Genomic DNA, 21880 nt, shown 5'->3' on the forward strand with positions numbered 1-21880 from the left:
CCGCCAAATTCATTCGTGTTAAAATACATGAAGTCAAAGGGGTCTCTTACGCTCACGAGCAACGAGATTCCAATAATACTATACAAGTGTTGGATGTAGTGGAGATTTTGAGTGACAGTGAAGACTGCATGCGCTTGGCATTGGTCAGTCTAATAAAAACAGCGAAAGGTGCAATTTCGCGCCTTCATTATACAAACTATTTACTGGTCCTATGACCAGATGACATAGTGGCCTTTAAAAATCGTAAACTTTTCTGGGTGTGCAAGGGGAAATTTGATGATTGTGTTGGGAAGGGGGTGAGGAGGACGGTGATCGACCATTATCATTTATGGTAGAAAATTACAACTGGAGGGAGTAACTTTAGAGGGGTAGCACACCAGTCATGCAATTTAAACGTTAGACAACACTATTTCGTACCTGTTTTTATACACAATTCCAATTACGACTTAAAGTTTGTTCTTCCGGCGTTGGCCCGCATTGCCAAGGGAGGAGTTGTAGATGACGCATGGGTAGATGGTTCTTTTTCATATAATATCATACCCAAATCATCGGAGAAGCTACTGCTGCTAGAATTCATGTGGAAAACAGTTGACAAGGGTAACATGTGCCTGAATAAAATCCGTTTTTTAGACTCCTTCAGCTTCTTCCCCAAATCTTTAAGTCAATTTATTCAGGCGCAGAAAAGTGACAATTTTGATAGCTTCCCCCTCTTCAAACAGTACGTCCCCGATGATGAAATGTATTATTTATTAACAAGTAAGGGTATATATCCATATGATTATTACAACTCTGGTTCGAGGCTAGATGAGGTGTCACTACCGCCCATTGAAGCTTTTTACAATTCTCTTACTGAGAGTGAGTGCACCACTAGCGACTACGAATTTGCTAAGAAGGTTCGGGCAAAGGGCTGGTGTAAAAAAGGGTGGGATTACTGTAAAATGTACTTGGCCAATGACGTACTCACTCTTCTGGACATTCTGTGCAAAAATACGGATAAAATCTATGGGGAATTCGGGTTGGATTTAGGTTATTGTTTTTCCACTCCCCATTTGGTGATGGACTTGATACTTAAAATCAGCAAAGAGGAAATAGGTCTGATCGCCGATGTGGATCTACATCTGTTTGTAGAGAGATCAATGCGGGGTGGGTATGTTTTTCACGGGGATCGGTATGTTTTTCACGGGGATCGTATCATAAAAACTGATCCGAGTGGACAGCACACCGATGAAAAGTCGGACGCAGTTTTTTTGGATATGAATTCTCTTTACCCATCGGCAATGTCTCACTACTGTTTGCCATGTGGCAATTATAAATGGCTTAACAATCCCTCTGCTTCGAATTTCCCCGACACTGCCAGTGTTGAGGAGAATGGGGCACAGGGATGGTTTTTTGACATTGACGGTGAAATACCCAGGGAAATCCATGAATTAGTACAAGACTTTGTTTTTCCTTGTGTGAAGAGACCAGTGGATAGGGACTCTCTGGATCCCTACGCTTTACATTTAGTAGAGGACGGTAGTATGCACTGGGTGCCTTTAAACCAAAAACTATTTGCTGACCTCACCCCGACGCAGGATCTCGCTAGTACGCACGAGCTCTGGAACAGGATAATGGTCATTTTCTTCAAGGTACAGCAGTATCATAGAACCCTCCGCTAAGATAAAAAGCAATACATAAAAACGTTCATTGATACCTTTGTCAGTAAGCGTTCACAAGCGAAAACGAAAGTTGAAAAAGAAGTCTACAAACTCATTTTGAACTCAGCTTTCGGTAAAATGTGCGAGAGCGTACGACACAGAAGTAGATGTGACATTATAACCAACCCCTCAGATTGTGCTCGAATCTTTGCTGATCCAAACTTCACATCGTTCACAATCATAGACTCCCATCTGCTGCTCCTACATCACAAGAAAAGAAATTTTGTATTAAAAAAAAATATTTCAGGAGGAAGTGCAATAACTGAAATATCCAAGAAAATCATGTTGTCATTTTATTATAATGTATGCAAGGTACATTGGCCGATTGAGGGACAAGTTCAAATGTATTACAGTGACACTGATTCACTCCTGTTAAAAGTCAAAACTGAAAATCTATTGAATGATTTGGAAAATGGCGAGTACATTAGCTCACGAATGGACTACACTAACTGGGACGAATCCCTCTACCCAGAGCTAGTGAAACGCCAGGCCCCAAATCAATTTTTAATGCTAAAATCTGAAACGGGTAGCGATCTGATATCCAGTGGTGTGTTTCCTGGTCCGAAGGTATACTGTTCGGAAACGCACGGCAAGGATATCAAATAAGTTTGCAAGGGGGTACCTACACACTTTGTAAAAAATAATTTCGACATGAGTGTGTATAGAAACTGTGTGGAACGTAGTTTAGTGCTAAGGGCGAAAGTCATGGCGATTCGCTCTTTATATTTTAAAAACAACACAGTAAGAGTTGAGAAAAACGCCATGTCTGCTAATTCAGACAAAGTCTATGTACTAGAGGATGGTATTAAGGTAATACCACACGGTAATTATTTAATTTCAGACCTTTTTGAATGTATAGAGTGCAGAAAACAACTCGGTCTAAAAAAATTAACTTAAATTCATTAAAAAAAGGAAAAAAGTATAAATTGGGTGGGAGGGTTTTTTTGGGTAATTAGGTGTTTTTTAAATTCTTTTTAATTCTTTATCACAAACAATTTTCAATGTGTGTGTATGTGTGTGTGTGCAAGGCAGATCAATTTCCAGTATTTAATGCCAGCCCCGGCCCGGGTCCGCCCCAGCGGGCCCCTGGCGCCCGGCGCTTCCCGGCCCGACCCCGGCCGCCACAGCGGCCGCCCCCGGGGGAGGGGGGACCCCAAAATTTAAAATGTTGTAAATAATAGTGATGTTTCAAGTGCATTATTCCAATAAATGTTGTATTTTTTTATAAATAAACAAAAAAAAGTGTATTTATTTAAGTGTTTTTTTTTTCTTTTTCTAGTGGTTATGTAAATGTTGTATTTTTTATTGTAAATAAAATAAAAAAGTGTATTTTTTTTATTCATGTTTAATGTGCCTTTTTTAATGTAGTATTTTTTAAAAGTATTGTTAATTTTTTATGTATATAATAAAAGAAAATATTATTCTTTATTCGTCTTCTTCTTCTTCTTCTTCTCGTTATTATTATTCTTGAACGGAGTAGTAGTAATAGGGAAATCCTTTAGTCATTAGACAGTCATAGTCTACAGTTAGTTTCCCAGGTGAACTGTTGAAGGGAACATGTATCAATTTAAAACGCCATTCAGATCGTTTCTGTGTGGGCCCTCAATGTTAGGTAAAACAACACTCATAACTAGAATAATTTAAAATTGTAATAAAATGTTTGTGGTAAAGACGAAAAAAATCTACTATTGCTATAGTATTTGGCAGGAGTCATATGATAAAATAAAAGCAATTGCTGCCACGACGGGGTTGGTGCAGATACAATTCATGCAGGGACTTGATGTTTTCAGCATTATTGAACAAAACTCTTGGTTGATTATTGACGATCTGGCTTAATCTGTTGAACATTGGTCCCAGGAAATGCTACAACTGTTCACTGTTCGCTCTCATCATGAAAAGATTTCCATCACTCTGGTTCTACACAATCTCTTTCATCAGAGCAAATGTATGCGAACACTTGCATTGAACTGCACCTACTATATCATCTACAGAGTTGTTTGTGATTCTAGCTCGCTAATAACTCTCAATAAACAAATCAATCCAGGAGCTCACAAATTTCTGCTCTCAGCATATAATCATGTAACTAATAAACTCTGCAGTTATATCCTATTGGATCTTAATCAAAATACACCCGAGGATCTGCCTGTAGTCACAGATATTTTTGACAATGAAATTACAGTATATCTCCTCGTGAACACTAAAAAGACCTATTAGTTGCTATCATGACACTGAAGAAGCTAAACGATACTAAACATCTGTTCTTAGTTCTAAACAGTTCATGCCTTTTAGTCAGAAAAGCAAAGGCCAAACATGGTATTGACAATGGTTTTACTAATCTAACATCCAAACTTTTTTTAAATTTTACAAAGGGGGATATTCAACTGTCAGAAGTAGTTAAAAAACAGGCAAAGATACATCGTTCCATTGTATATACATTGGCTTTTAAAAATAAAGAAAGGAATTTTAAAAGGAAACGATTTCTTCAGGCAGGTGGTTGCTTTTTCACACTTTTACTGTCAATAATTTCAGGACTTGTAAACAGTTTTCTCTAGACAGAGAATGGCAAAACCCTATAAATTGACTCCAATAGAACTCGCTCTCTCACCCGGCAAACACTTTAAGAAAAATCTGAGTAAAGTCCTTGACAATTAAAATATTGGGGATAATAAAAAACTGCTTTTACTTCCAGATGCACTTCACCGAGTGGACAAACACAAGTCCTATCGCTCGAAGTCCACTGCTGCTGGTGCTGCTGATCCAAAAAAAGAATCTTCTCCTCAACATTCTTCTGCTGGAGCAAAATTGAAGACGGAGGAATGGGATTCAATTTTATTTAAAATTGGAAATCTAAGCCCCCACTCATATCTTTAAAAAATTAAACGACTCCTATCCTATATCCTGGAAAGTGGTCAAAATCACTTTTAAGTTGTGAGTAAAGGGGAAGGGATTATAATTCAGGGCAAGAGCTATAATCTACTTGATTTAATCTATGATGTGGTTACAAATCGTAAAGGACTATTATCATTTGCCACTCCAACCTCCCGACCTCCTAGGTGGGAATCAGGGCCTGATAAGCACGAGTGTTCCCAAGCTATGGTTGGGGCCTCGGAGCGAGGATTCACGCCCCCGTTCCTAGCGAGCCGGGAGGAGAGCCCTAAGTTGCACCTCACAGCGGTGGAGTGGTGTAACATTCTATTAGTAGCCTAGTCCGACAAATAGAATGGCTAACGCGACGGGGCGCCAAGGGTCTGGGGAGCCTTTGGTCAAGTAAATTCCTATGAAACACCAATGGATATTGAAGATCAAATGCAGAGAGATACTACTATTACGGCGTTCGCGGTAGCCGACGTGGACCAGGTCAGGGTGGTGCCTGGCCCGACAAGTATGCAAGCCGCCCGATCAAGAAAACGATCAAGAAAACGATCAAGAAAACATTTGAATATTAGCGCGTGGAATGTTCGCAGCTGCAAGCTGGAATCCACGCAACTGCTCCTTGCAAGGGAGCTGCAAAAGTATAAAATCAACGTTTGTTGTCTGTCAGAAACAAGACTTAATGATGTTCTGTCCAAAAAGTTGACCATTTCCGAATCGGACTCATTCCAGTTGTATAACTCGGGTCCCAATGATGGTTCCGGCCAGCAAGGAGTTGGGTTCTTAATAGACGGTCCTACTGCATCATGCGTCACCTCTTGGGAGCCAGTGTCACCAAGGATCGCCATGATCAGACTGAGAGGCCACATTAGCCACATAACCATAATCGCCGTGTACGCTCCGATAAGGGACAGTAGTGACGCGGTCAAAGATGCCTTTTATTATGACCTACAAAGAATCATCGACAAGACACCAAGGCGTGACATGCTCTTTGTAGCTGGAGACTGGAACACCCGGCTTGGCAGAGTAGACCCCGACACAACAGCAGTTATTGGCCGCCACACCGTTGGTGACTGATGCATCAATGGAGAAAGGCTCTTACAGCTAGCCAGATACAACAACCTATGCGTCACAAACACTCTCTTTGAGCACAAGAGACTCAACCTCGTTACATGGCGTTCGAACGACGGCGTAACAACAGCCCAGATCGACCACATCTTAGTCAGCAGAAGATGGAGGAGCTCCTGCACAGATGCCCGGGTATACAGAGGAGCAGACGCAGGATCTTTAAATGGATCCGACCACTATCTCCTCACTTGCAAAGTCCGTCACCGCCTTAGTAGGCAGAAGCGACAGAAGGCAGGGAAGCGCTTCGATGTTTCGAAACTATGATGCCCGGAAATCAAAGCCGACTTTGAGTTAAAGCTAAGTAACCGGTTCGATGCCTTGAATCGTCTCTCACTCGTCGATGAAGAAGGGGCGAATAATAAAATTTGCGACAATGGACGTTGCTGTGGTGGTGCTTGGCCAAAAAAAACGAAAACAGTGAGCATGTATCTCTGACCACACAATATAACTAGTTTAGAAGAAGCGACCCCTCGTGGGAGGTGCAAAAGAACCCTTAAAAGTAGCCCGCAAAGCAGTTAAACAGTCACTGAAACAGGACAGAGAACAGTACTGGTCAGATCTGGCTAATGAGTTGTAACACGCGTCCAGGAGCCAAAACCGCAGGAAATTTTTAAAACTACTTAAATAAGCGACTGGAAAAGCTCCTGTAACGGTTGACACACTGAAAGATAAGTCCGGAAAACTCATCCGAACAGAAGAAGGACGCATGGAACGCTGGCAAGAGAATTTTTCTGAGCTACTAAACCCTGTCAAACCCCCGTGCGATTTACCTGCCTTCTTGAGTGGAGCTAGAGATCCCTACGCAATAAACCTCGATCCTCCAAGTGTTGTAGACGTACAAAAAGCGCTGAAGTGCATAAGAAACAATAAAACTCCAGGAGAGGATGGGATCCCTTCTGAAATGTTCAAGTCCTCACCAAATCTACTATGCCACCTAACCGACCTGTCTGTCAAGGTATTGACAACAAAGACCTTCCCAAAAGACTGGAAAGTATCAGTCCTCATTCTGCTATACAAAAAAGGAGATAAGGCCATTTGCGGAAATTATAGAGGCATCTCCCTGATCGACCATGCCATGAAGATCTTCTGCGTCATTCTTTTGAATCGATTCAAAGACGCACGTGACATGTTAACCCGTCCTGAACAAGCAGGCTTCAGACCAGGCAGAGGCTGTCCAGAACAGATATTGACGATTCGCCTCATCCTTCAGCAGTACAGCAGGTTTCATCTACCCCTTCTCATCGCCTTTATTGACTGTGCAGCTGCCTTCGACTCTCTCATCAGAGAGGAGCTATGGAGAATTATGGCTGAAGACGGGGCGCCACAGGAGCGCATTGAGATACTCCGAATTACGTATAAGGACACTGAGACTTGCGTCCGTGTTTCCGGCAATGACACTCCTAAGTTTCCAGTGGAGTTTGGGGTAAAGCAGGGATGCCCTCTTTCGCCTATATTATTCAACTACGCGATAGCTGGATCATGAATAATGCAATGAGAAACCATAGCGGAATAGTCTTCGGACAAACAGCTGGTTTCCTCCAGCCCCTGACAGATCTGGACTTCGCAGACGACGTTGTCGAGCTGGAAACTACCGCCGACAGCTTACAAGGCATGATCGACGATACCTATGAGGTCTCAAAGCGCATCGGACTGGCCATCAGCGGCGCAAAGACTAAAGTATTGGCTCTCAACCAACCTGCTCCTTGCCAAGTTACCCTCGACGGTGAGCCAATAGAAAGCGTTGAGGAATTCAAGTATCTTGGCTCTATCATAACACCAGATGGCGGAGCTGAAAGGGATATCTCTGCCCGAATAGCAAAAGCCTGGGGAGTGTTTACTAGTCTGAAAAAAGCATTATGGACCAGACGGGAGATCTCAACCAAAACAAAAGTTAGAATCTATGGTGCAACTGTTCGAGTAGTACTACTGTATGCTTGCGAGACATGGCCGATCAAGACTGAAGATGCGAGAGCTTTGGATGTGTTCGACCACCGCTGCCTTCGTTACATCCTCCGCATTAAGAGATGGGACAGGATTTCCAATAGTGAAGTAAGGAGTCGCTGTGGCCAATCAGAAGAGCTATCGCTTATCATTAAAAGACGTCGCCTGAAACTCCTCGGCCACACATTGCGCCGTCCCGAAGGCACGATATGTCGAGACGTCCTTGTCTGCGAACCAGCCCCCTCCTGGAAACGTAAACCAGGAGGACAAAAGAAGAACCTGTGGCAAACATTCAAGGAGGACCTGGAACCGTGGGGAGGATTCAGGAGACACGGTCGGAGATGGGACAAAGACTGGCTGAAGATCGCCGGAGAAGCTGCAGCCGACAGGTCCAAGTGGTCGTCGGAAGTCATCCCAAGATCCTTTGGTGCCGGGCAGGACAGTTCATCGTCTGGTTCCCGCCGAAAGTAAGAAAGTAAAGTAAGTAAAAGTCTTATTGGCAATAGACAAATTCTAAAAAAATTAAATGAACATGCATCATCATCATCAACAACATTGAGACCATTAAAAAATGAACTTGAAGAAGAAGAAGATTTTAAATCAATTTTGGAAAATACTAGCATACCACTGATAGCTAAACAAAATCGAAGATGTATCAAGTCATCATCACCATCACCATCACCACCAACAGCCAGTATAGAAAAGGGTAGCGGATGTTACACAACGTGTTTACGTTCAAAATGGTTGAAGTTCTGAAAGGTGTTTATGAAAATATTGGTGAGGCGAGGCTTTTAAGTTCCCCCACCACTCTTTCCAAAGTCTCTGGTTTTCCCACTACAATTGTACAATAATATCTACAAAATGAATCAAGTTACACTCTGAAGATAAATAATATGCTTCGTGCCAATCAATATTGAAAACCTAAAGCCTTTTATCCATTGCATACAATGCAAGCAGATCTCCTGACTCTAGATGATCTTCAAAGATGCCACAATACACCGTACAAGTACATCCCACTTGCCATCAGTTTTTATAGTCGCTATGCATATGCAGTTCCCTTAGGATCAAAGAAAGATATTGAAGTTGCTCAGGCCATTGAAAGTATTCTCGAACAGGATTTATATAAAAATATTCAAACGGACTGCGGTAGTGAACTTGTTAATTCCTATGTTGCAAAAGTACTAGAGAAATAAAGGACACTGCACTGTCATATTCACAGTCCTTTAGGGGCTCCATTGGCCTAAAGATTTATAAGTACCATTCAAATTCTCATTTCAAGATATTGTATGTTGAACAACAAATAGGCGTTTATTCATGATTTTGATAAAAAAATGCTGATTTATAATAAACACCTTCAACTATCGCTGCTAAACTATATGCCGAAAGAAGTTAACTAGTCTGATCATGATATAATCTACACCTTTCTTCAACAATAGTCCGATGAATTGACTTACAAGAAGAAGAAGAAAAATTTATTTATTGCTGGTGTTGCCGTTCGAGATGATTGAACAGCCAATACTTAGGAATGGATAACGTATTTATGGGCCATCAACCTTTTTAAAGTGGAAAATCTACTAGGCAATAAGCCCACAGCTGACTGTCTGTGTGATACCAAAGATGAAGAGATTCTCGGTAGTTTTTAATGACTATGAACTTCAGAAAGTTAAAAATGCTAGTGAAATCTATCAAATTGAAAAGATATTAAAGACACGTACTCGCAGGGGTAAGAAACAGTTACTTGTTCGCTGGCTAGGATACAACTCTGATTTTGATTCTTGGATCGGTGCTGAAGATACTGACAATGCCCCATGATTTCTATGTAACATTCATGTCCAATGTTTCCGATCCTCTCTACAATGACTTGAATACGACAAGTGATTTTTGGACAAAACTCTCCCCCGCCATCAAATTTGACGGTGCATATGAAGTGGCTCTTGTCGACTGTATTCTCAAAAATACCTATGAAATCTTGAGAAAGGATCGTGCCTATGATATAAAAGTTATATCACTCGATCGGACTATGAATGGGTTGGGCTATGTCGCATATGAATAGGTTGAAGCACTTAAATCTAGTGACTATCCGCATGTCAGATTGAAATACATTGAATATGATAATATGGGGGATTTGTGTCGTACAATCAATAGAAAAATCTCGTATCGCAGGAATGATAAATTACATTTTAATTATTCATTGGAACAAGATATGATTTACAGGAGCTCACAGTCTGAAACTGAAATAGAAGTTCTCGATGATAACCTTAGAGACGCGCTTTGATATGAACATTCGATGATCCCATGAGAAACCGAGGGTATCGTTTACGAGATCGAGTATGATATTTTTGCCGATTGTTAACCTTACTTCTCAATGGACTCCTGCATATTTATTTATTAATCTTTTGTGAAAACATCGAGAGTCGGTAATTCAAATGTCCCCCTCCTACGTGTTCTTGAACGAAAAACAACTCATGAACTTGTTCATCACTATAATATAAAGCATCTTAAGTATGTTCCTGTAAACAGTTCATATTTGGAACTCTGTCAGTTAACAATAAGAAGGTAAATGGGTGATCCTCTAGCAATAACTAAAGGATTAGCAGTGATTACATGTCATTTTCGATCCATTGTCAACGACAGCACAATCACCTAAAATGAACAATAGGAGTATTCCGTTTGTCTGTCCCGATATCGGTTACTATATTGGTGCTTTGAGACCACGTCAAATAGGCAATGGATTGGACTACTACAAGGGGCGTACTACGATGTCTGGCTATGGTCTTGGTAGCTGGTTTGCTAGGCTATTTCGTTCTGCATTACCCCTTGCCACAAAATATCTTGTACCTGCTGCATCAAATTTTGCTGCCTCCACACTACAGGACTGGGGGTCGGGCAGGAATTTCAAGGAGAGTGTTAAGGAAAATATTAGATCTTCAGCGAGAGTCGTTGGTGAGCAACTAAAATCTCAACAAAATGGGGAGGGATTGAAAAAGAAGCGTTCTCTTCATTCACTCATCAGTCTCCACCCAGACAGGAACCAAAGGATATCAACAAAGACTTTGAGGAATAAAACAAGGAAACCCAATAAGCAGAAGAAGAAAAAAAACAAAAAGATTGTTAGATCAAATAAGGATTTCTTCTTTTAAGATGACTTATCTCCCCCACAAGGAATCATATCCATCAATTAGCTCTTCATTTAATCTATTCAATGCTGAAAATGTTGATGTCAGTGCCAAGTATGGCTACTATGATCAATTTCTCCCCCAACAACCCCTCTCGGAGAATACACACTTTCAAATATTTTCCAATGAATACTATTTCATTGATTTGTCGTCAACATTTATTGACCTAAATTTTATGGTAAAGAAAGAGTAAGATAATGCAACTTCGAATGCCGTTTAATGTATGTCCTTTGAATACTGTATTCTACACAACCTATTCAAGAAAATTAATGTATTTATTAATTTTACATTGGTGAGCACTAGCAATAATTTATCAAACTATGCAAGCTACATATAATGTATGATGATGACGTCAAAGGCCTACAAGGAGTTGAGAGGACAATCATTGGGCTATGAATATCGATCAGGTGTTGATACTGACGGTGAGTTGACTACTGCAGTGACCAGGAGTATCATCTAGTTGGAAAATTAAATCATGAGATATTCAATATATCCCAATGGCTACCCCCCAATATCAAGACTGACATAAAGCTACAGATGGCCCCATCAAATTTCATTTTGAGAAAAACACTTCCTGCAGCACTCGATGCAAATGTTATTATCACATCGGCAATTCTCCACGTTTGAAAACAACAAGTTATGAGCTCTGTTGCATTGGCAGTGGAAAATCTAGGAGCCAATGGTAACAACATTAAACTTCTTGTCCCCCATAGTATCAACAATCAGCATCACATTGCCACCGGCTCTCGTAGCTATAGCGATTCATCATTTATCAATGGAGAAATCCCATCAAAATTGGCTTTGGCCTTTGTGAAGAGTGGCAGTGCCGTTGGATCCGGGACAGAATCCCCCCATTATTTTAATTTTTTTGGCCTATCTAGCCTCGCGTGCAAAGTGAATGGTATTCCATTGTACACTCTATCATTTGACAAAAAATCCTATAGAACTCTGTACGAGTTGACCATGCAATCCCTAGATCATGACTCTCAACTATTTGAAAATGGAATAACCAATTCAATGTTTTCAAAAAATCATGGGGTTATTATTTTGGACTTGTCAGGCACACAGAATATGAGTATAGAACGAACAGGGAATGTACGTTTAGAGTGTACATTTGCCAATGCTCTGACTGAGAGTATCACGCTAATATCACTGAGTCAATTTGAAACCTATTGGGAAATCACACCCGATGGCAGTGTTCTACTAGACCTGGCACCATGAACACAAACCAAATAATCAACGTATTTAGTATGGATCCGTACATGTCCCAGTACAAGTCCTATTGCATACCTTCGGACTTCATAGAAAAAATTCCAAGTGTTAACAATACCCTAATCATTGTTAATAGCAGTCCATCGACTTTGAAGATCGGTCATTGGCTATGCATCTTTCAAACAGCGATGAATATTGAATTTTTTGATCCTCTTGGTCTATCGTATAAATTCTACGCTCCACACATCAGCAACTTTATTGAAAGCAGGGGGAAAACCATTATTCAAAATCAACGAAGAGTACAGGATTTAACGACTAAGACATGTGGCTTTCATGCACTACTCTTTTTCATGTTCAGATGTCGTGGTTACAAATAAAAGCATGGTCTCAACATCCGCGCTGACTGTCCACGCTTGATTGTCTTACGTTGGGAGAATGTACTTCCTTGCTAAATTAATATCATATTATGGGTCCTACAAAGAAAATTCTCCATTGATATATGTGATACCGTTTATTAATAAAAAAAAAAATTATATACATGATGAAACGACATTTCTACTCTTTAGATTTCATCCACTATTAGGTATTTGTCGACAACAACTAGTGCAGGTAGAATATCTGAATTCACAGTGTACAGATTCTGATGTACTGCAATGTCAGGGTCACATTTTGTAGAATAGAGTGTAACTTCACTCTTGTCATATCTCTTTGTATAGTCAATGATACTATTCTCATTCATTCTATAGAATTCAAATGTTTCATTTTGCCTATTTGAAACAACGTCATAAACATTATCCTCAAGTGGCGCATCAAATTCTATCAGAGCTAAATAAAAATTAGTGGGCTTATACTCGTAACATCCATTGTCCTCACAACAATGACTTAAAAAGTATATTCTCTGGTTGCTCCAACATTTGACTTAATGACCCGGGTCTTCGTTCCAAAACAATCTAAAATAGCGACGATACCAATCTCTTAGCAATAGACTAAAATCACGGTCAGGATTCTTTCCAATCAAACCGGGGTATGTACTCTCCCACTGATTACATTTATCATAATGACAATTGGAGCATAGATGGCCTCTAGGATGAGAGTCACACATCTCTTCAAGACAGGAATTACAACCTTTAATTTGTACAGCATATCCTCTATGCAATTTACACGGGTTGCATAATCTACACTTTTCATCATACTCATCAATCACTGTGCAATTCTCACATGATGATGACCAGCTGCCCAGTGAGTACATACATAACGGACATGTATGGAACATTTTGTCATGTGTTGACACTCTAACTACCACAATGAAACTGAGCTAACAACAACAAAAATTGTCCTAGATAGAGAGAGAGAGAGAGGAGTAAATCATCCTTGAGCACCATCTTTCCCACGAAAAAAGTCCTAAATTTCAAAACTAATGTTTAGAAGCATCTCCACAATATCATTTTGCCGTGTCGAGATCAATATATCCATAAATTATGTAAATAAATTTGTACCACAATGTAGAAGCTTCATACAATAGTTTAATGATGGAGAATCAGTTTTCATTATATCGACAAGCATTCCTTTAGAAAATATCTTCCTTTGAATAGACAACTCTATAAAATCATCATCTAGAATCAAACGTTTTTCCACAAGAATCAGATTCATCATGATTCGCTCTTTCTCGAATCTATCCATTTTTTAGAGTCCTAACTCTCTCACAACCAACTTCAGACTAACCAGAATTTCTTTTTGTACTCTAGAAAATATACGCTAGTCTACTATAGAAAGAAAAAAATACCATTGATTTAGAAACATTTTTATTGAACACAATTACAATAATAATATTCACTGATACATTTTGTTCTCATCAATATATTTCGATAGGACATCTAATGCTGACCGAAGTTTATTTATATGGAGGATATTCACTTTACCAGCAAAACATAGTTGCTCCTCCTGCTTAAACTTGCTTAATGATGTCACGTATCTTGCATACATAGTGTCCCATTCAAGGCATAGTCTACAGCCAGCGGTTATTTCCACAGCTACATTTGGTACTCGTATATCGTTGCTGCTGCTGGTGTCGGTTCCATCATTAATCTCCAATAATGTAAATGCACCACTCATTTTTTTCTCCGCTAATATCCTCTCAAATAAACTATTCTCTCTCTGAATTCAATTCTATTAATAATATGAACTACAATAAAAATTACTCCTTATATCCGAATCCAACTACTAATCAAGTTAGTGTGACCGCCGCTCTCTCTCTGTTTGACCTCAAAAAAAAAAAAATGAGTGTCACATTAGAAAACCCGTCTGGTAGGGCAAGTACTGTTCATTGTAATAGGTGACTGACCCGTGGTAAGGCATATTACGCAATCACTGGCCGAATATATAGATGCATTACTACTGATGGGCAATTCTCATGGGGGGGGGGGCTACGAAAAAAATTCTATAAACGCATCAAAATTTATTTATAAGCATTTTTGTTACGTTTTTACGAGTCGGATAAAGATTTCAGGGGGGGGGGGGTCAAACCTTTTAACCTGCTTGGATACGGCCTTGTCCCTGGTTGACTGTCAAGATTTTGTAGCCTATATTTTTCTTGTGAAAATTGCTTTAATGGAATTTTCTAGCCGGCCTAACTGGCTTGGGTTTTTGTTTAATGTTCGAAATATAATACAGATCATAGCTTCAAAGCTATTGAACTTGGACGCATTTTACCTTAAGTGTTTATATTCAATTTCATGAAGACTTAAGCGTTCTTCTGAACAATTTATAAGACATTGCAAATGCAAGGTTTTCCTTTCAACTGGTGGTGTACGCAACTATAATATTTAAGGCTATAAAAATATCTAAATGAATTTTTTGTGTACTTTAGCAATGTATCTGCTCAAATTTTTGTATATTTTTTTCTTTTTGATACTGCTTTGAGAAGTTGGCTCGAATGTCTAATATTAAAGATTTTTCCGAATGGCCCAGAACAGGCCATGGAATTAAAGGGAAAACAATGCTCATTATAAAATTTAGTTTGCAACCGATGCATGGGGAATTTCCTCATCGAGACGGTTCGTAAATTATTTTCACTTGTTTCCTGATACAAGCTCTTTCGTGTGCTATGATCTGGCATGCGGTCGGGTAGTAAGCTGTTCGGTCTGCAATTTATGGTGTAGTGTTCTCTAACCATCATTTATCTCATCTTCGCCCGTAATATCAAAAACCCCCAATCGGCTCCTAGTCTGTCTTGACTGCATTGGACCATGTCTTATCTTCTTCTCGCTTCTTCTTCCAGTGAATCCCCCTCCCAAGTTCATAAAATAGCCCCTTTCATTTGAAGTGGGTGAGAAAAAAGTTTTTCGCACTTTTTTGGCCCTTCTTTGGGCTGCACTTCGAGGGAAAGCAATACTTTTTTCTAATTTCCTTCTGTATTGGGGCCCCCTTAGCCTAAAGTTTCATAAAGGTTTCAGGCCAGGTTATGTATATTAGGGGATACATGTATATTAGGGGATGCATGATGAGTCCAGGCTAGTTGGTATTTTTTTTTTTTTTTTTTTTTTTTTTTTTTTTTTTTACTAGTGCGCCAATGTCATATTTTGGTGGCAAGGCATTTGAATTTCTGTGTTACTGACTCTATCCAAGGATAAAATACTGAAAATGTGTCTCAGGCAGGAGTGATTGAAACTAAAAAAACCCATAAATATCCACCACTTTTAAAAGCCACATCTCGCAACCTATAGAGTTAAGGAGCCGATAATTGCCTCAAAAATTGAAATTATGTATTTAAGAGGACATATCTTTGCCTTCACGGGTGCAAAGAACGAGTCAATCATTAGACATATATTGCCCATATATATATTGCCCAGGCTGCAAAGCAATGATTTAGTCAGTTTCAAGTTAAACTTTGCTCTTTACCTCAAGATGGTCGGACTGGCACCCCTTCTTAAATACACAAGTTTTTTCTTTTAACTGAAAGTAAGGAGCGATATTAAAATTTAAAACGAACAGAAATTATTCCTTATATGAAAGGGGCTGTCCCCTCCTCAACGCTTCGCTTTTTACGCTAAAGTTTTTTATTGTTTAAAAAAATAGAGTTGTGAGAAAGAGTCGGAATAATTTATGTTCGTTTTAAGTTTTAATGTCGCTCCTTACTTTCAGTTAAAAAAAAACTTGTTTTTTTTATTTAATTTCTGAACATTTTTGAATTAATGCTGGTTTTTATTTTGGCTCACCGTATATGAATAATTAAAACGAAATTTGCATATTAATTTTGATTTTTTTTTTTGGTTAAATGGCTTTCTCGAAAGTTGTTTAATTTTATTTACGAACGTTTTATTAGTAATATATATATATACGTAATTTACAAGTTAACTTACGCCGTAACGAACTTCTATATTCATATATTTTTAATATGTATATTAGGGGATGCACCCCCTAGTCAATACCTCGCTCTTTACGCTAAAGTTCGAATTTTTTTCCAAATATTTAAAAATGACCCCTTGACCACAAAGGCCGTTAATTAGAATAAATAGCTCTTATGAAAGTACTAAAAAAAACTCTAGCGTAAAGAGCGAGGTATTGACTAGGGGGCGAACCCAATCATATACGTAATAATTTCTGGTCGTTTTAAGTTTTGATGTTGCTCCTTACTTTCAGTTGAGAAACTCGTTGCTATTTTTTATTTAATTTCTGATCGTTGTTTTAAATAATGTCGGGAAATCCGGTGCCCTCTTCATAGCAATGTCCCTTCCCCCATGAAAACTTCCTCCATGGAAAGATCCTCCCATGTAATCACCGACCCACCCACCAGCCCCCTCCCCCTACCAGAAAAAATCCCCTCTGAAAACGTCTGTATACTTCCCAATAACCAATACTATATGTAAACATTGGGCAAAGTTCATAACTTGCAGCCCTTCCCCAGGGGACTGTGGGGGATTAAGTCATCCTCAAAGACATAGTTATTATATTTTTCGACCATGCTGAACAAAATGGCTGTCTCCAAATTTTGATCTGGTGACTTTTGTAAAAAATGGGCGTGGGAGGGTGCCTAGCTGTCCTCCATTTTTTTTCACTTAAAAAGGGCACTAGAACTTTTAATTTCATCTTGAATTAGCCCTCCCGTGATATTCTAGGACCAATGGGTCGATACGATCACCCCTGGGGAAAAGAAAAAAACCACGCATCCGTGATCTTGCTTCTGGCAAAAAATACAAAATTCAACATTTTTGCAGATAAAAGCTTGAAACCTCTACAATAGGGTTCACTGATACGCTGAATTTGATGGTCTGATTTTTATTAAGGTTTTATTACTCTTAGGGGGTGTTTCTCCTTTTTTTCGAAAATCAGGCAAATTTTTCCAGGTGCTTAACTTTTGATGGGTAGGATTAAACTTGATGAAACTTATATATTTGAAATCATCATAAAAATCTGATTCTTTTGATGTATCCATTGGTAACAAAATACCGTTTTAGAGTTTCGGTTACTATTGAACCGGGTTGCTCCACTTACAGTTCGTTACCAGGAACTGTTTGATAATTGGGTGCATGCATAGTAAACTTTGACCTTACCAATTATTCCCATAGTCAAAATTTCTTCATGGCTAATATCTCCTTGACAACGTTTTCCCATGGCCAGATGTACATCACAAGCTTTCAGATCACGTCCTAATAATAGAGTCAAGTGTTGCTTCCGTTCCTATGGTAGTAACTTCTGTTATACTTGTAGAGTTCATCCAAGGATGGTATAACTTTCATTTATATGTTCTTGATTAAATTTTCTCTCGCGAAATTTAAATGAGTATCCAAATTGTTCCCTAACTTAGTCCTTCAAGTATGGAAAGCTAGAACTGTTAAGCTAAATACCAACTTGAAGTTCAGGTGTATTTCCCGATTCCTGCAGTGCATATCTACGTGATACGACGAAGAAGCGTATTACAGTTTATGTGAAACATTTAAGATTGACTTAATAACGGGAAGTTAGCTACTCAATTCTGCAGCATAAATCCTATATGATATTAAAAACTACGAAAAGAACTCTCCTAAAACTTTAATGGCGTTACTCCAAAGGATCTAAACTAAGGGGTTTAAAGCGTTTACCCCTCCCCCCGGAAAATACATTCCTCTCCTGAGCTGCACCTCATGGTCGCAGAAACTTCGGAGGGCGCTCATTCAATCAGAAATTGAAAGTTCTAGTCCTTTTTTTATAAGTCAAAAGTGATTCAAGACTAACAAGCCGCGAGGGGGAGGTGGGTATTTTCCGGGGAGGTAAACACCGGCTCCCCCCAAAATAGGACATGAAGGGCGAGCTGTATTACCGAAATAATACCTTTACAGACTCTAAATGAGAGAGTGAATTTGCCGTAATTGGCTGTTTTCAACAATTAGATCCACCAGCCACCCTGCAACGAGCTATTTCTACTTGTACCGCTGTGTGTCAAATGCGACCAGAAAATTACAACAAATGGAATTGGTGACATATTAAATAGTTTCAAAACATATAACTGGTGGTCGGTTCCTAAATATAAGTGAACAGGAATATATATTTCCCCCTCGATTGGGAGTCTAATAGTGTCTTAGTTATAACTTTTGGAGATCGGATCTGGCCTGACCTTTGGCGGGAAGCAAAAGGAGAGATGTCCCTCAACCAAGCGTGGTAGGAACTAGGAATAAGCGTTCTAGGTTTGTTTTTCTGTGGTATTAGCTCTTAGCTATTACTGTCATGGTATCTACTAGAAAGGCTTTTAAGATCTTTATTGAAAGTGCTGAGACGTAAGAGCAAGTGGCTTTGTTGTTTCCTTCAGGGACTGCTCGCTACCTGACTTTTGTAGGAGAAGGGGGTCCCCAAATTCTTGTCACGACACGATATCTAAGAGAATAGGTTTTGGAGCTCAACCAAATTTGGTGGATGTCAGTCAAAATTGGTGGAATATAAGAGGTGATGTCATTTTGTGGTCCAACCCAAACCTTAATATATGGGGAACGGGACCTAAACTCCTCCATTCAGTGTATTTGCCAGATAGGGTTTTGGATCACTGCCAAATTTGTTGGGAAGTAAGAGTCCTAGTTATGACCTTTGGGAGTCTGTGCCCAATAAAGCCTTTAAGGCGTGGATCGCTAAAACTCTTGTCATTACAATGTGTATGAGAATATGTTGTCTGGATCCCAATCGAATTCGTGTCGGACACACTATCTCAAACTGTCAATGTTATACTCGCCTCGGAAATCTTGTCATTGTTGAGCGCCTCTCATGCTGCGTAAAAATAGAATGACAGCCAATGGTGGTTTATCAACAAAACAAAAAACCTTTAACAGATAATGGCTCGTGTTGATTGCTGCTACCTGTATGTGATATACACACTACACAAATGGTACACACTATACAAGACGCGATTATTATTACGCAAATTTTACAAATCTTTCTGTCCTACCAATACAATGTTGATTTTTATAATTGTCTTCCCCCCCCCTAAAGCTTTCGCAATCCCCCGGGGTGTTGCGCCCTACACTTTGAGAACCTTTGTTAGTCTTCATTTTGTAATAGCAGTATTAATTTATTTCAAGGAGCCAAAATTTATTTTCAATCAAGAAAATAGACCAACATTTCCTGTTTAACAAAAGTGTGCTTAATATGAAAATCCAGGTGTATTTCTACCTGTAATGCCAAGGCCATAACTATGGCACACTTGAGGAGGTAATTCCTTGGAGAGCTGGAAAATTGGGTTATGGGTGTTACACCTACAGAAAAACTTCATTCTCAAACGTCTGTAAAAAGATTGCTCCCTCTGCAGACTGCGTTTTTTTTTTTGTTTTTTTTTTTAAGTACCCTCGCGGGTGCTTGTTCTTTGAAAGAATTGTTCGCTAGTAATGTCGTATGTTAATGCCTAATTAACTTTCTGTTTGAAAAATGTACGTATACTTTATTTGATTTAAATTTTCAGGTATATTTCTACGTTTCTGCAATGACAAGAGCACATCTACGAGATACAACTGGACCTTATGCTGATATTAGAGCGATACTTGGAACTTATGAAATTAAAAATACTCAAGATGTAAAATTTGTCCGTAATATGCAAGATTTATTTTATAATTTTGCTTGGTATGGTCAGTTACCCTCTGATCAGGAAATGCCAGGAAAGTTTTATATAGTTGATGATCATATTCAGACGACTTCTAGGTATCCGACATGTTTGTATTTTAAGACGCTTGGGCTTTACCCAAAATATGCAAGATCGGATTAAATATGTCTCTAGCATTTCTTTTCCTCTCTTGTTCTTTTGTCCACTTTTAAGAACAGCATGATTACTGTTTAAGGTTGAAAATACAAGAAAGCTCTTTTAGTTCTTTTTCAAATTGGACAAGTTTATGTTTTAATTGTCAATATCCTACTCCTGCCAGTTTTAATGGTTCTACAAAAGCAATAGTATACGTTAAAAGTAAATTTTAGACTTAATTATATTGAGGAGTGATAACCTTTTATTAGGGAAATATTCTGAAATTACTTTACATGTTTACTAAAAATGGACCCTTAAGTAAGTTGCTAAAAGTAGAAAACTACTTTCTTCTTAGAAAGCAACTAATCGGGTTAAGAAGGAACTTCTGTGCATGCCTATAAGAATGGGAGGAGGAAGCATCCCATAAAAAAATGATCCTTCCAGAAATAGCTGAAAAACTTTAAAATCGTGACGGAAAAGTTCATTTTTGACATTTCACATCAAGTTATTGTAATGTGAAGAATTTTTGTCATTTTCTTCCTACTGTTTGAATAATTTCTAATGTTGGGAATTGTTTCCCAGTTAGAAATTCTAGTTTTCTTCTTTATTTGATGCATTTTTGTAACGAGCTTTTATCGCCTACTGTTTTTGCTACTATTAATAAGAACTGGTGTAAGTTTTAAGCCATTGTCAAAACTATGAAAAAGGCATATACAATGTCTTCAAAGGTAAATACACGCAGGTCGGACCCTTGGGGGGATCAAACTATTATGTCTAGGGGGGGGTAAAAAAAGACCCTCAGCCAATCCTTCTTCCACTATGGACAAATATTCTTACTTTTACCTTTGTGTATCTTTTCAAGATCCACAACAAGTGTAAGAATCTATAGACCCTTTAAATTAAGATAAAGTCAAATACAAATTTAATCTTTCTTGCATTCCCGAAATATTATTTAACTACTGCCTTTCTTTAAAGGCTTTTGTTTTTACTCAAGTTTTAGTTATATTCTTAAAGATTTTTTTTTTACCGTTTGAGCTAGTGAATTGGGATCGTAAAGCTTCAACACATACAACACACAAATATAAATGTGATGACAGCCTAACATTTATTATCCTCAGTTTTCTCTGAATTCAGTCTTCGTGTTTGAAACACATTTTATAAACTTTAAGACTAAGTATTCAAAATTTTTAGAATACAAATGATCTTTCTTAGCTTTCCCAAATAATGATGGTAAATAATATATTTCTTTAAAGTAGCTTATTCTTTACTCTTAGAGGCCCTTTTGGTGTAGATGATGAGTGTACATGTTATGTTATAACTTATTTTGTCGTTTGAATTATTTTACTTAGTTTCCTGCTAATATTACCATGTTTTATTGTCTTGTATTTTTTCAGTTATGTAAACATTTTTTTTTACATTCCTTCACGGTCATTTGACTAATAAAATTGGTGTTTTGATTACTCTTTGATTACTGTAATTTTGCATCTCCGATGTAAAATTATGAAATGATCTGAATTATATGTGTTTCCTAGGGATAGCCAAAGCAGGAACCTTAAACAAGGGAGTCTTAAACAATCCTTAAAGTAGGTCTTCGCCTGTGTATCAGCTTCAGGTAATTTGGTGCTGCAACGCTATTTATAATAATAATACAGTTAGTACACATT

At 38.6% G+C, this 21880-nt stretch overlaps 1 protein-coding gene across 1 annotated transcript in view; it reads left to right on the forward strand.

Moving 5' to 3' along the window:
- The window catches only part of LOC148939494 (uncharacterized), a 71704-nt gene extending 50034 nt beyond the window's left edge, over positions 1 to 21670 (forward strand). The window contains exon 3 of the mRNA XM_089106891.1: positions 19944 to 21670. Within this exon, the coding sequence (XP_088963017.1) occupies positions 19944 to 20243 (300 nt within the window). The 3' untranslated portion in view covers positions 20244 to 21670. The remainder of the gene's footprint in view (positions 1 to 19943) is intronic.
- The last annotated feature ends 210 nt before the right edge of the window (positions 21671 to 21880 follow it).

Source organism: Artemia sp. Qi Xiang Cuo, chromosome 21, assembly GCF_049724085.1.
Source record: "Artemia sp. Qi Xiang Cuo chromosome 21, ASM4972408v1, whole genome shotgun sequence".
Classification (NCBI taxonomy): domain Eukaryota; kingdom Metazoa; phylum Arthropoda; class Branchiopoda; order Anostraca; family Artemiidae; genus Artemia; species Artemia sp. Qi Xiang Cuo.